Source organism: Dendrobium catenatum, unplaced genomic scaffold, assembly GCF_001605985.2.
Source record: "Dendrobium catenatum unplaced genomic scaffold, ASM160598v2 fragScaff_scaffold_1608, whole genome shotgun sequence".
Lineage (NCBI taxonomy): Eukaryota > Viridiplantae > Streptophyta > Magnoliopsida > Asparagales > Orchidaceae > Dendrobium > Dendrobium catenatum.
The window spans coordinates 2,237,995-2,254,818 of NW_021320070.1; the positions used below are offsets into that span (position 1 = coordinate 2,237,995).

Sequence of the window (16,824 nt, forward strand, 5' to 3'; positions counted from 1 at the left end):
TAACATAGTTAGAGAAATTAATAATAATTGCTATTATCAAATCAAAAGTATTGGGTCTAGATTTGCAACAAAAGAACTCATGAACACCAAATTATTGTGATGTTGGTTTCTGGACTTTTGTTTAAACTTTAGCTCATATGATATTGAATCATTAGGATATCAATTAAAGGGATGAAGGAGGAAAGCAATTTGTGCATGCGGAACTCATTGGAGGCAGAAAATCAATATACTAATTTTGTGTGAATGAGAAGAGAATTCATGAGCTGCTAAGATATGCATCAACAAATCGATAACTTGTAGAGGAGAAAGGATTGTTTAGAACTTGATGAGAAATTATATATCAAAAATAATTGACGCCTTGTGAAAGAAAAGAGAGCAAGGAGCATGTTGGGTTAAGCATCAACGAAATCGCATGATATGTGATAAAGAGAGGTCATATTAACTCCCAATAGGGGTAGATGCCCTAGAAGTGAGTGACATAAAAGATGAGTTCTTGAGGCGTGGTGGGGGTAGGCATCGACGAGAACCACTTGTTGTAAAGAGAAAGAGTTTATGTTGATGATGTTGAATCACGGGGCAAGAATCTACTAGATAATCGATGTGTGAAGCAGAATATAAGTTTATAATGAAAAAGCGATTGGAGTCAAACATTGATGCGGGCCATGGGGGTGTGAGGAGATCCATCCCACTGCGAACCTACCTCATTGGATCCTAGTTCAAACAAACTTAAGCTTCAAGCACATGTCAACATGTTTGAACTTGATTCAAAGCAATGTTGAATCAGATCGAACTTGAGTTTAAAATTGCTATGAAATAAATCAAACTAGTTTTGAACTTATACAAATGATTCGCTACTAATGAGAAATTTTGTAAACATAAGATTTTATCCCTATAAGGATGTTTTTGATCTAGCTATTATTTGGAGTATATTTATCCATGTGAAAATATATTTAATCATTCAATATATAAATATATGATTAAATTCTATATATATAAGCAAAAATCGCTCAACAAATCAGAGCGGGAGAAGAGGGGATCGTGGGGCTGTTGTCCCCCTAATGAATTTTTTTTACCTGTACAGAATTGGGCGTTTAGGCGGTGCGAATGATTTCATATTCAGAAGATAAAAATCACTCCAACTCCTCGCGACGTCGCCGGCATAGAATATTTTGTTTGCTTCACGTGACGAGTTCCAGCACAGTCGCACATGGAAGCTTTTGTCCACTAGAAGCTCGTCGTCCGACACTCCGACTTCCTCGTCTCTCTCTTCTTTCGGCGTCTTTAATCCAAGCCGGCAGCACATTAAGATTTTTATTCTTTGTTGTTTTCATATAGTTTAGTGCAGTTAAATTTCCAAATTCCTTTAATTTATTAAACAAAGAGAAAGAAGTTAATTGAAAATGACAACTTATATTTCAAGCGATTTCACTCATTCGATTTTGATAATTCTTGATAATCAGCTGAAAATTATATTATTGATATTGTGGTTTGATGTTCAATTTTCACTCATAAAAGATATAGTGAAGTGTTGTTGAAAAAATGGTTCAGGAGCAGAAGAAAATACTATATCCATATTTTTTAAACTATTAAAATCAGCATTAGTATTACTTGTTGCCTTTATCAGGAGTATTAAAGAACATTTTCTGCAATGTTTATCATAAAAAATCGACTTACGCATTGAATTGAGATCAGTGGAATGAACGATATCTTAATCGTGATATGAAAAAGAAATTTTTAGATTGTATTAACAATGATGTTATCATTCGATTTTTTCAAAATATGAAGAATAATACGGTATAAACTGTAAGCTGTACTTCATCTTATATTTGGTAGTTTATTTGTCAATATTTTTTTTTAAAACTGTCAATGCCGGTCCCAAGTCGGATGAAAAAAGTTGAGAAGATTCCTTAAAAATAAAGAGGCCCCCTCTATGAAAATTTCTGGCTCCGCCAATGCAAACAAATATTGATAAAATTTAAATATTTAAAAATCTTACTACTATTATAAAAGGGCTTGAGTTTCCTCCCTCCAACAAATCTTGTTTATCCATTCTACTATTATTTTAATTATATTGGCGTCCATTCTATTAAAAATATTTAATAAAAAATTCATATTATATAAACTCATTTTAATTTTGCCGCCCCTCAAGATTTTCCTAAGTTTCCGCTTTCCTATTTCTATTAATTCACTGCATTGTTTTAATAAATAAAAAATTTCGATTAATAAAACTAATTTTCAATTTTTAACGTCCTTCAGATTCCCTAAGTTCTGTTTTCCTATTCCTATTCGCAACTTTTTGCTTACTTACTTCCTCAAGTAATTACATTTCTATTCTTCTCAATGAATCAGACTTCAATTTATCTCCTCAATTTCATTTAACTGAGTTTAATATTTCGTTTAAGTATTGATTTCTTAAATTAATTACTTAACGCTTAAATATGTATTAATTCTCCTATCGATTAATTGCTCTAGCTATTCGTTTCTTCCCTTATATTATCCTCATCATTATTCTACAGTAGCCGAACCCATTCCCAAGAAAAAAAAACGTTTTCATAATTTCCTCATTCCTCATCTTATATATATATATATACTAGTATTAAATGCACGTGCACATGGTGCACGTTAATAAAAACTAAAAATAATATTTATATAATATGATTGCATGTTGAATAAAATTTTAAAATTTTTTTTATTAATTTTTTATAAAGATCATATTATTGAATAACTTTGAAAATTTTTCTTAAATTTTAGTGATACGTTATTTAGTATTTTTAGATGTTTAAAGTCATTACTATCCCATATTATAAAAATTATGATTGATTCATCCATGCCAATTTCTAAACGCTAAAAGCATTTTATCCTTAAGCAACTAAAACAAGAAAAAAGAAAGAAAAAAAAATTAAACATTGAAATTAAATCAAAGTGAGGATAAACGCCCACTCTACTCTCTGAATTAAAAAATTCAAAATAAAATTGATTATCAAAGAAGAAGTAAATTTGAATAATTAAAAAGATCTGATATGCAAAACAAGTAAGATTTTTATCTACACAGCTCCAGCCACTTGTAGATTGATTTTCCAACTCAATATATAATCAAGTATAAAGGTAACCTGCCCATTATACATTAATTATATTTAGTAATGCATTAATCAATGCAACATTAATATAATATATATTGTTCAACAGCATTGCCAATTTCCATCCGATATTATTGCTGATTCACTAATGTTATATTTTAAAATATTCTTATGTCACCGTCCCTCCCTCTCATATTAACCAAACATACATCAGGCAAGCTCAGTACCCTCTCTATTTAATAACCAATTATAGCATAAAATATTTAAACAAACAATTTTTTTGAAATTCAAATTCGTGGTATTAATAAGGAAGAGGTAAATTAAAGTGACAATGATTTAACTTTTAATTGAATCAAAGAGATGAAGAAAATATGGAAAATTAGATGATTAATTAGTTTAAGTAAAATATCAAAGCGAAATTAATTAGTATTCAACAACTAACGCACCAAAAGGAAATTAATTTTTTATATAGGCCAAATGAAAATAAGTTCATAATATAAAAATTAATTTATGGATCAATGATAGACGTCAAGTATTAAAAATACATATACTTAAATATTAATTGATTCCATCAATTCTATCTGTCACATCAAATATCTTTCAATTTGAATCAACAAAAAGTTATCAACGAAACATTTAAATAAAAATATATGGTCCATCATTTATGGGAATTATCATTTGTTTTTGTTTTTTTTTTTTTAGAATTTATCATTTGTTGTTTGGATGACAGTACTATTACTCATTAAAAGAAATGAACACATAAGCACTTATTTTTGTTTTACATCAATTATTTGCATTTAATTTCTTTTTGTTAATCCATTCATCTACATGACTGACAAATAACTTAATAAAAAAGTTTTGTTAAATGGAAATTGTTTTGAATTGAATTTTAAAAATGTTACATATTTTCAAAAAACTAAATCTCATAGATAAAATTCTTTCATTCTTGATAAATACAAAATAATAAAAATATTAATAATAAAACAATAAAGGCTATAGTTTAAAAAAAACCAAGATCTACATGAAGAAAATTGCAAAATCACATGAAATAAAATTAGTTTTAAAATAAAAAAGAATAAACTTTTATATTATACTTATTATCTTTTAAACCATCATCTTCATATAAAAGTCTTTTAAGCGTGAAATAACAAAGAGCATGATTTTTGTGAACTACAAATATAGAAACTTCAATACAGATCTCATCAACATAAATATTATATATGATATAAGTCGTAGTAAAATTTGGAACTTAGTGGTGAACTACACTCGCATAACAAATTATCATAAGAGCTGTATTGTTTCATAATTTTAAGACAAAAACAAATGCATGAGGGGAGAATTTAGGTCCAAAGCAAGCTCTACTAATCCTGTCAATGTACAAACTTAAGACTCCACCAACAACATCAGGATGTTCTCAATCTTGCATCATTGTTTATTAACATTAATTTGGGAACTTCAAACTTCCATCTATATAACTAAAGTAAAAATTTAGTCGTTCATTTTATTGTCAACAAAAAATAATACGCTTTGAAAGAGATTGGGCAATGGATGATGAATCTTCTTAAGATTTAACAGTTCTATAACAGACAAATAAATAAATAATATTTGAGATAAATTGCAATCATTAAACATTAAAACAAGATCAGAAGAAGCCAACACAAAAAGACTTTCTAGGAGTAAGTTAATCTCAATAGCATAAAATAGGGCAGAAAGAAGAAATCAACTTACCATTTGCATTGAGGCCTTTTATTTGTACCTCTGTGATGAAAATGTGTGCTATCACAGAAATGTATCTGATGAGCATTCACAACCATCAAGTTCTGATCAAACTTCCTCATGTTTGCAAGGTGAGTGGAGGTATGCTTGCTTCCCAACTTCACCTATATTAATGTTATTGACCACTTATTGGAATTCTAACACAAGTTAGAAAACGGAAACCAGTAAACCAAGAGTACACTATTTTCTCACCAACATATTCATGACTTTTTCAGAGTTTTGAAGAATACAACCATATACATCAAATCATAAGAAAAAAAGTTTCCTCCAAAATGAAAGGAAATCACAAGAAAAAATAGAATGAAAGGAAGTTCATCTAAAATATTGCAACCAATGAGTAGGAAGGCCTTATAGAATTTTACTGTTACCAAATAATTAGAAGATAAAAACTTTATAGTCATATAAGATCATGAATTATTTAAAATTATCAAAATAAAAATGAATAAGCTACAATGTCAAGTGAAATTCAACTAAAACAAAAAGAAACAAGTAGCTATATCACAAATAGACGAAAGTACTTTAAGCATCAAATAACAACTTGAGTTCACTGTGATAGAAATAAAAAATAAACATATATAATTTATATACATATATTTATTTATTTATATCGAATAAATAAATTATCGCAAATAAAAACATTTGTAATACATGAATCATATAATAAAAAATTAGAATTATATAAAATTATATTTACAAAAATATATATTTTATTAGTTTAGTAAGAAAGAACACTAAAAATTTGATATCTTTTGATTCAGAATTAAATAGTAGTTATTTTATAGTCTAGCTTATCATCATTAATTTCTTGATATGAACAATTTTCATAAACCTATTTCTTCATTATAAAAAACCATTACTTACTAAAGGAATTTCTAACACTTACAAATTTTCCATACATAACTTTAAACTAAAGATTCAAGGTTTGTAGGTATTATCGAAATGAAATAGAACAAAATAAAATTATTGTATGTGCACTTAATTTAAAATATTAAAAAATCACATTATCATATCTCTATACTATAATCTTTTAAGATGCACTGATCACATCCTGTACAGCTGCACTTAATCACATTTCATCTCATTATATATATCTAATTAAAAGATGTATGATTATACACATAAGCTCTTAAGACGACTAATTGAAGTATTTTAAAATTAATCATAGAGGTTAGAGATCTCTTATATCTTGTGCAAGGTATATTCAAAATCATTGTAATTAAATTTCATATTAAAAATAATTTGAAGAATATGCCAATCTTGAGTGGATTGGACATTTTAATTATCATATATACAATGATCCGAATACAATTCAATTTATGGTTTACTCTTTTCGTCAAAATAATTACAAAATCCTATTCTCATCAAAAATAAAAGGAAACGATATGGGAGAAAGCAATTCATAAGAGACAATAAACAATAAATCTAAGCACCACCGCATTAATGCCAGTATTTTGGTCAATAAGAAATATAACCTATAAAACTTACCGCAGGCAGGATGCTTGGAAGTATATAAAATGATTTGTTTCTTCCAACCTTAGGAGGATAGGAGTTGAAGAAGAAGCAATTGGCGATTTGTAGTCAAGGGCCCAAAATTCTTCTTCATGTGATGAAATAGACGTAACGAAGAGGTAAAGAGATGTAGAAGAGACTTGAAATCATGGGATCTCCTCATCGGTGACTTACCGATCAAAGAACAACATAGGAAAGAAGTTCCTCTACCCTCTCAAAAACTCTATCTTCAACAACGAAGCAGGGAAACGAATACGCCTAAAAGAGGGTGTGAATAGATTTGCAAGATGAGCTTAGGCTTCCTTTCGTAATCCCATCCGACAGTGAGAGAGAAGACAGGCGATTAAACTTTTTAGCGATTTCATCTGTCATCGGTTGAAGAAGAGGAAACGCGAAAGATAATCAAAAGTGAGGTGAGCGGTATGATGCAAAAGAAGGCGCAAAAACGGATGAGAGCAGATTAAATTAATAATTTATCAATAAATAAATAATAAGTTTCAAATAATTTGGTAGCATAAATTGAAAACGGCCAAGCACACATATAGGCTGTTTCCTTCATCTATCACAAAACTGTAAATGAGGAGTATGCTTGTGCAAAATGCATTCTGGAAGTTCAAGAGACGGAAGACGGGTGATAATTAATTAATTAATGAAATTTTCAAGGCCTTTTTCAATATATGCATTTAAAGTCTCACATGAATAGTTTAAATGCTTTGGAAGTTCAAGTGAGAACGAAGTGGTAAATTAATCTAACTTAAATGAAATCTTTAAGCTTTTCAGTATATGCATAAAAGTCTTTTCAATGAAATTAGATTTAATATGAAACTCAAGCCTCTTTTGAGAGAAAATATAAAAAATAAAAGAATATGAAGATTATAAATGAGATGGCTGTAGATTAACTTTTTGTTTATAAATGAACGATCAGATTATACTATGGGTGAAGTTCCAACCACTTTATATAGTAGTATAGATATATATGAGTATATAGATATTGTTGAATTGATTATTTAGATAAGCTGATTTGTGTAAAATTTTTTTGTTGATGATTATTCATAAAATTGCTTGTCTTATAGGTCAATCTATAGTTAGTCTAAATGTTATTGTTTGAGTAAAATCTAAGATCAAAATACATTGAGTGTAATTTAAAATAATATATATATATATATATATATATAATTATATATATATAATTATATATATATATATATATAGGATTGTAATTTTAGGTGATTAAGTCATTTAAAAGAGTAAATGTTTTAGATATCTCGGGTCTTTAGTTCAAAGTGGTGGTGAAATTGATGAGGATATTATTAGTAGAATACAAGTTGGATGATTAAAGTGGAGGAATGCATCAGGCATGTTGTGTGATAGAAAAATATACCTCAAACGCAAGGAGGGAAATCTATAAAATGGTGATGGGACCTGTAATGCTTATGATGCAAAATATTGTTCATTAAAAGATAAGCATAAAATTAAGTTTAGTATTGCAGAGATCAGGATGCTCACGTGGTTTAGTGGCTTTACTCTTAGAGATGGATCGTTAAAGAGTATATATGTGAAAAGGTTGGAGTATCTCCAATGACAATTAAGATTTGAGAGAGTCATCTTAGATGGTTTAGTCACATAGTACATCGGCTTTCCAATGACCTGGTTAGGATATTTTATGTATTAGTTTCAGCCTATGTTAAGAAAGATATAGGTATGGCGCCTAAAAAGGCTTGATTAGAAAGTATTAGAAATGATATTTTTTTATTAGATTTGAATGAAAATTTTACTCTTAATATGACACAATGGATAAAAATGATTCATGTTGCAGACTCCAATTAGTGGGATAAAGGCTTGATGTTGATGTTGTATTGTTTGTTTTTAGGTTGATTTCTTCCGGTGTTGAGTTTTCAATCATTTTATGTGTAAATTGTTTTTCATGTTAGTCAGTTCGAGCTTGCTTTGCAAAGCCTACATCTGGTTCTTTGTTAAATTATTTTTATTTCACAAAACGGAATGCTTCCTGAAGGAAATTGTTCAGCTTCCTGCATGAAATTATGGGGTTATACTAAACCAATGATGCAAGGTTTTACTTTTTCTGAAATGATGTTGACGTTAAAATTCTATTGACTTATTGAGTTTTTATTATCTTTGTTGCTCGAGAGTAAGCTTCTCATTTCTGTGTTATTATCAAGTAGCTTAATTATGGTGACCAAATTTGATACCTTGATGCTTTCACCTATGGACTATATATGCGTATCCTTTGGTATGTCACAACTTGATTGTTAGGAGTGCAAGATATTATTAGACACGGGGACTTTTGGACATGTGTGGATTGTGGCTATAATGATCTTTCATATTAGCTACATTTAGTATTGTTAGCATTTATGTATAATAATTTGTTGTGTTTCTTTCTTTTACATATTTTATTTTCATATATATTTTAAAATTTCATGTTAATTAACTTTGTACCTATCTTGAAGATATTCTAACAAAAATTTGATAGCGATGGTTTTGTATTTATTATATTTTATTTGAAATGAACATAATATAAATTTTGATTAATTAATTATATATTAGATTAATCACAAAGAAAAATTGGCAATTATAAAATCTTTATTAACTAAATTTGTGCTAGAATATTCTGATCTGAATTTTTTGCATATTGATTCCTGTTTATTTCAAATCCTTCTAAAGTTCTTCATGAAATAATTCTAAATAAAAAAAATTTCATAATTATTTGTAAAACATATCTTAATTCTTAACATGCATATCTAGCATACACCCTTTTTTATTGAATGTTCCTTGCTTTTAAAATCAGCCTTTGCCTCTTCTATTTTAGGCATAATTAAAATATTTATCAATAAGAAATTCATAATAAGTATTCTACATTTCATTAATTGAATTCATCATCCTAAAATGACTCATAATTCATTGACCCTTTTCCCTCACTATTATAGGTAATTAGCATGTGATTATTATTATAACTATAATGTATAGTGATGATTATCATCATCATAATAAATATTTTAATTTGCATTATTCACATATTTAAATTGAGACATAATCAAAATATTTTAGTTGAACTAATAATTCATTTATGTTATGTTCAATATATGAAGTAAAATTTATGTTTAAAATGTTATTTACGTGCAACTAGTATATACTGAAATTTGTTGATATTGTATTTTATTATTTATTAAATTTTAATTATTAAAATAAACAAATATAAAAATCTTCTATTTATAAATATTAAAATATTATTATTATTTTCTTTTATTTAATTTAACTTTAAATTAAGGTGACAGAAAATGAAGTGCACGGTGCACCAACGAAAGAAGCAACCGTGCATTTTGCGATCCGAGTTTATCTCACATCGCGATCCGACGCGTGCGTGGCCAGTGGCCACCTACCAATGGGGGCCCGACCCGCGACGCCCCGTAACCGATTACAAAATATCATCGGCCTCTTGGTTCATTTTCCATCCTTCGCGGCTTTCCTCTCCCGCCGCCAACGACCGTCGTGAAACGCCTGATTCTGGCCGGAAAGTGAGGACGGAGCTCTTCGCCTTATTGGTCACCTTTGGAAGAAACGGTGATTGCTATGTCTGACTGAGCCTTCTGGTTTTGGCTTTTCCGCTTTCTGGTTCTCTCTTTGCGACTCCACGTGTTGTGATTGAATTAGCGTTATCGCTTCGGATTTGGGAATCTTTTCTATAGTTTTCGAATTGAAAGCGAGAGGTAAGTGATAAGAGATAAGATAAAAGGGTTTAGGGATTAGTGATCATAGTATCGAGCTCTTCAGTTAGGTTTCAAAAGATATATAGTTCGCCTTAATTTGTTCTTTCGATTCAGATCCATTCTTCCTTTTGGTCTATTTTGATTCTGATTTTCTAACTTTTTTTTTTGTAGTTACGAAACGGAGCTGTCCTCAAATCCATAGAAGACGTTCTTATCTCCATCCAAGAATCCATGGAAGTAGAAGGGACTTTCGCCGGCTCCTTTCCTGATATCATCTTCGAATCGTCACCGGAGCACGATAATTCGTCAAAGAGAAGCGCCGGCAGCGTCACCACAAACTCTACGCAGGCGAACGCCAGCTTTGATTGCAACATCTGTCTCGACTTCGTTTCCGATCCAGTGGTCACTCTCTGCGGCCATCTCTACTGTTGGCCCTGTATCTACCGCTGGCTTCATCCTACCTCCAGCAATAACCCTCGCCGGTGCCCCGTCTGCAAATCCCCTCTTTCTGACTCCTCCCTTGTCCCTCTCTACGGCCGCGGGCATGCCGCAAAAAACCATGGTCAGAGTATCGGCATCCCGGGCCGACCAAGAGACACTCGGAGCCTCGTTGCTGCCGCCGCCATCGACCAACGGCCCTATCACACGGGAGCACTGCACTCCACGGCCGGCGTGGTACTTGGCGAGATTGCCTTCGCCATGCTGCCATGGGCGTTCACCAACCCGCCAAGCTGGAACCTTTCTCGGGCCATGAGGGAGGTGATTGGCGAGAGTCCGAGGCTGAGGCAGGAGATGAGGGCGGAGATCTGGCTGCATCAGCTATGGGTTTTTCTCCTTTGTTGTGCGCTCTTTGGTCTGCTCTTCTTCTAAAGCTTCTAAAAGGCAATAAATTATGTGAGTTTGACCCTTCTTAGCCTTTCTCTGCGTGATTGATCATGCGATAGTGTTATGTATTTGATCATGCGATAGTGTTATGTCTCTGCAGTAATGTAAATAAAGATATATTATTGATACGTCATAAAAATATATATATCTTGATCGGGCACAAATCTTGAGGCAAAATCATGTTGGAAACTTCAGAAAGTAAAATTGGGACCATCTGAACTCCGATTTCTGCAAACTTACAGTCGAGCTGAACGTCTCAGAAATATGAACCCAACGACACCAAATTCGACTCAATCCGAGCTCAAATGAGTCCAAATCAAGGACCCTAAGCGCTATTGGAAGCTTCGAACCACAATTTGGATTACCAAACGGTTTCCAAACATTACGTGCTTATATTTGAATCGAGCGGCTCTACGAGACGAATCCAACAAGTCCAAGATCGCTGAATTCCGACATCATTAAAACCTTTAAATGTCTAACAAGCGGTCCACGATCAAGAGAGCAAGAGAGAGACTGGAGACCGCTCTTGCCTCTTAGACTACCGCCGGAGTTCCGCCAGACCACCGTCTGACGTCGTTGCTCCGTCGAACCACAACTTGAGGCCCTCACCTCACCGGACCATCACTTGAGACCCTCACCTTCGCTGGATCACCACCTGAGGCCCTCACCTTCGCCGGACCATCACTTGAGGCCCTCAGCTTCGTCGGGCTATGACTTGAGGCCCTCAGCTTCGTTGGGCCACGACTTGAGGCCCTCAGCTTCGTCGGGCCACGACTTGAGGCCCTTTGCTCCACCAGACCACCACCTAAGGCCCAGACTTCTGCCAGACCACCACTTGAGGCCCAAACTTCTGCCGGACCACCACCCGAGGCCCGGACTTCTGCCGGACCACCACCTGAAGCTCGGACTTCCGCCGGATCACCACATGATGCCCGGACTTATGTTGGACCACCACCTGAGGCCCAGACTTCTTCCGTACCATCACCTGAGGCCCAAACTTCTGTCGGGCCACCAACTGATACCTAGAGTTATAGTACCGACCTACTACAACAGTCTTTCTGACCCCAATCTCCGGCCAACTAAGGTCTTTTGGACCGTTGTCTCCTGCCTACTATGGTCCTTCCGGCCTCCGTCGCCTACTATGATTCTTCCGACATACATCGCTAGACAACGATCTTTTTGACCTCAATATCTTGCATACTACAATCCTTCCGACCTACATCGCCAGACAACGATCTCTCTAACTTCAGTCTCCTGCATACTACGATCCTTCCGACCTACATCGCCGGACAATGGTCTTTCTGACCTTGGTCTCATGCCTACTAGGTCTTTCCAACCTCTATCATATCAACTGTGGTCCTGCCGACTAAACAAACATGTCTATGTTGACTATTATAACTCCCACCATGTAATGCGCTCTATATGATGTACATTTGTGACATCAAGTCAAGGCTTGTCCCTAAGAAGGGCCTTATTTTTAATCGGCTGCAAATACTAGTGGATTCATTCAAACTGCGCAAGGTCCCATAGTTTTTTCTCCTTTTCAGGGGTTTCCACGTAAAAACTCTAGTGTCTCTTATGAACGCTACACCCTCTCTCTTATCTGTTTGTGTGCTGGATTTTCGTACAATGCAAAGACGTTAAACTTTATATTTCTCTACCACCGCAAATACTCCAGGACACAACAATTATAATACTGTTTTGAATAATAGAAAGATGGAAATAGTTTGGTAGTGTTATTAATATTGATAGATTACATGTGTTCTTAATAAAAATACAGGTTATATATGTTGTTAGCGGTTAGCAGAACATAAGCCAGCAAAGTGGGATATGTTAGAATATAAAATTATTGCTAGCTATAAGCTTTCATCAAGGAATTTATTTTTGTTGGCTCACTGCAATTTTCATGAATTAAAGACAGATTTCTCAAATTCGAGTATATATATATATAAAAGCAGATTTCTCAATTTTAGTTTGAATTTTAGGAGGTTTTGGATTTGTGGAGTTTGTGCCTTAACCATAGGAGATGTAGGATTGACATTGTATGACAATTAAGATAGACACTGAGTGCGTAATAGGAGTGTTATTGAGTGTTGAAGACATTAGCCCATCAAACCTTTCATAATAATGTTGATATTTCATCTTAGGGCTTCTCCAACCGAACGTCATTCGTCCTGTTTGTAGCTCTGACGAACGTCCACTTGAATGGCAAATAGAAACACATTTTTGCTTTTTATCTTGGTTGTGAACATTCTCGTCTTCCATCTCCTTCGCAAAAAACGAGTAGAGCGGCCCTTCCTCCTTCAACTGCTCAGTTCTATCCAAATCCTGTTAGAAATAGAGTTTGGATGAGATGAATGAATGTTTGATATGACTGTTATTGTATTTTGAAGTTAAACATAATTTTTTTTTTGGGTTGGAGATGCCTTAGCACAAATTTATTAATTTTTTATTCCTATTTTCTGCATTCCTTGCTGTAAGTTCCCATGTTGAATGTTTCAGTATTTCAAAGCATTCGCGACAATACCTTCATTGTTTTGATGTGCTTCATTTGGATTTGATAAAGGAGGTTTCAAGATGATTTGAGCAACATTTGTAAACATTCTGTGCTGTTTTGAGCAGACTTTTCAGAAAAAACGAATTCGGAAAAAATTGATACGGCACATGTGGAGAAGCACAAAAATACAAAATGATGATTTGGAAAGCTGCTGCTGGCAGTAATATTGCTGACACAATGGGAAGTTTAGGAAAAGGTGTTAGGGACCCACTGCAACTTAGCTCGGTTGGGAACCTCTCATCTCAAGTTCGATTGCCTCGAGCAGCTGTCGCCCTTAAGTGGGGCCCCTAGGCACCGGCTGCAGGTACAGTAAGCGTGGGTGGCCCGGTAGGTCGGTCGGGGTTTACGGACCGCCAAGCGCGCTCGGCAAAGCCCGAGCATGGCAGTGGACGGTTCCTCGTCATAAAAAAAAAAGTGTTAGGGTTTTTCTTCATTTGTAGTGAAAAGTTATTATTTTTATTTTTTCTACAATAATTTCATGACTAATTTCATAAAATTCATTTCAAATAAGCCTAACATTCTATTTGGGACGATTGCAACATTTTATAAAATTTGTTATGAAGTTGTTGTGGGGAAAGCAAATTAATTACTCTGGTTGCAAAAAAAAAATAATTTTCACCTCAAAAAATTCTAAAAAAATAGTGGAAAAAAAAAAGTAACCAAATGAAATTATGTTTGCTACCTCAAAACAAAAATAGGCAGAAAGTTGATCGATATAGACCCTAAATTAACAAAATAGATATATTTCCTTTGAAGTAGGCTAAGGAACAATTAGAGGTTTAAGTATTATAACACTTTTGATTATTGTCTTACGAAACCAAATGAATTATCTTAGGAAAATTCAAAAAGGCTGTTTTGCGGTTTGAGAACATCTGATTAAATGTTCTAATTTTAGGAGGATATTCTCAGCTAAAAAATCTCTTCCATTGTCTGCAATCACTTATATCTTAGGCTTCATTTAAGACAACCTTTTTTTTTTATTATCTTTTAGCATAAAAATTTTTTGAAGAGAGTTGTTTTAGAAATTAGTATGAAAATTATCCCAAAGGAAGCCTTACTTGGTTTTGGATAACTCTTTTATTGCTTTAGGCTTTATTTGGAACGTTTTTTTTGCTGCTTCTTAAAATAACTTTCTAGTACAAAAATTTTATTTTATTTGCTAAAAAACTACTTTTAAAAACATTAAAAAAATGTCCCAAACAAAGCCTTAGTTTTCAAACCTCAACCACAATTTTTGTTTGATAATTTTTTTCATTGCTTTTAATAAATTTTTGTACTAATAAACTGCTTTCTACATCTACTTTTAAAAAAAATTGATTTCTCTGCAATAAGTTTATAATCACCTTTATAAAAAACTATAGACATCTCAAAAAATTTTTTTTTAATTATTTTTAACCAAAACAAAAATACAATAAAAGTAAGGGATACACCACAAGACCCTATAAGGGCCACATCAGGAGAATTACGATCAGAGAAAAACAAAAAGCAACAAGTAAAGAGCAAACTGAGAGGACTGACCAAATAAAAAACAAACGGACTCATATCGACACCTAGTTGTGAGGGAGGGGCCATCCAAGGAGGACTAAATAAATCCAAGCCGACAAGCAACCAAACACAATAAAACGAGTCACCAAGGTTGCCAACCACATCATGACCATTCAAGGCGCATGCAGAATAACTTCTTCATCATAGTCCTGTTTTAATTCCATATTGGTAAAGCAACTAAAGCAACCAAAACTGTGATAAAACCAACCACCACAATTACAAAACTTTCAAAAAGGAAAGTCATTTCTTCTTAGATTACCGTTTTCGATGCCTAACATAATTATCAGTGAGCCAATTTCCATATTGCTTTCAATAATATCCTTCCCTCCAGCAGACAACATGTCATCCTATAACCAATCACATTGTCACCGAATAGAATCTATAGCAAGATGAGCTAACAAATTAGCATTCGACATAACAAAAATAGGCACATCCACCACAGGCACCACGACTCCTACCTCCCCAAAATTAGTCAAAGAGTCATCACCACCATCAACTAAAAAGACGGAATTATCATTAGACAACTCCACACCATCAACATAAATAAGACTATCTCTAAGATTAACACAACAATTAATATCATTCAATGTGATGCGGTCAACAGCCACAGTAGGAGAAACATCACCATCAACAGCACCATAAACCACCAATTCTCCATTAACGATTGGAGAGTCACTAGAGCAAACTGCAGCAGCAGAAACAGGGGCTACAGGGGAGATGACTGGGCTAAACGGATGGTAAACTAAAACCAACCCGACAATTATCAACGCCTCGTTAATGTCATTAACAGCTTGGTTAGGAGGAACTAGCACAACAATCATATCCACCAAATCAACATGAGACCCACCAACAGAAGCAAACAGAACCACATGAATAACAGGAGAAACACCATAAGAAGAAAGCACGGAAGGATCAACAGCCCCAGCAACCTCAACCCCATTACTCATAGACAAACCCAACATATTAGAGGTAACAAAACCAATATTAACCTCACTAACAACATTTACCACATTAACAATTTCATTCTTAACAGGGTTAATAAGATTCACAGAAGAAAAATGAAGGGGGGTTAGGGACAGAGAATGACACTCTCCCCGGACGACCATTAGCTTTGCAAAGATCACAAAAAGGAGGAAAAACCTCCATTTGCACTTTCTGGATGTAACCCAATTTATCAGGATCGAGCCACACGTTATCAGGATAATTTTTAGTGATGTCCAGTTCTACCAGAACACGTGTCAGGGAGGGACGCGAGCTAACAGAGGTGGCATTATCAACTTTTAGCGGGCGGCCAAACAAAGAACCCAACGCATGAATGATACATGGAGCGAATAAATGGGGCCGTAAATTGGGGAAGGAAATCCAAATGAGTATAACCAGGGACTCCACACCGATATCAATGGAAGGATACCATTTTGTAAGTTTCATGTAGCAATTGAAAACTAGGTAAGAACGATGGCAAAAAACCCTACTATAATCCATGTCATTCGATAATTTAATCAACACATGAGAGGAATCAAGTAAGGTAACAGAAAATTCAGCAGTCAACTTAAGATTGAAAAAAAATCTTCGGATGGTATCCAATCTAGCCCGACGAGAGGGGAAAAAAACCAAGGCAAACTGGAATGGTGCCGCCAACGAAAGAATATGCTCCTCAAAGATCCACATAGTAGGTAAACCACAAAATATAATTGTTTTGATAGACGAGAAACAAACATCCGAAACATTACAAGATAAAGCGTCCAAAAAA

At 33.7% G+C, this 16,824-nt stretch overlaps 1 protein-coding gene across 1 annotated transcript; it reads left to right on the plus strand.

Moving 5' to 3' along the window:
* Window positions 1-10,131: 10,131 nt before the first annotated feature.
* On the plus strand, window positions 10,132-11,136 carry LOC110099818 (E3 ubiquitin-protein ligase RMA2-like). The gene is made up of 2 exons (XM_028700873.1): window positions 10,132-10,150; window positions 10,259-11,136. Exon 2 carries the CDS (start codon window positions 10,319-10,321, stop codon window positions 10,955-10,957), a length of 639 nt encoding a protein of 212 aa, XP_028556706.1. The 5' UTR covers window positions 10,132-10,150; window positions 10,259-10,318; the 3' UTR covers window positions 10,958-11,136.
* Window positions 11,137-16,824: the final 5,688 nt, after the last annotated feature.

What these genes read in the sequence shown, in the direction of transcription:
- LOC110099818 (XM_028700873.1), top strand. Translation starts at nt 10,319, where the DNA reads ATGGAAGTAGAAGGGACTTTCGCCGGCTCCTTTCCTGATATCATCTTC.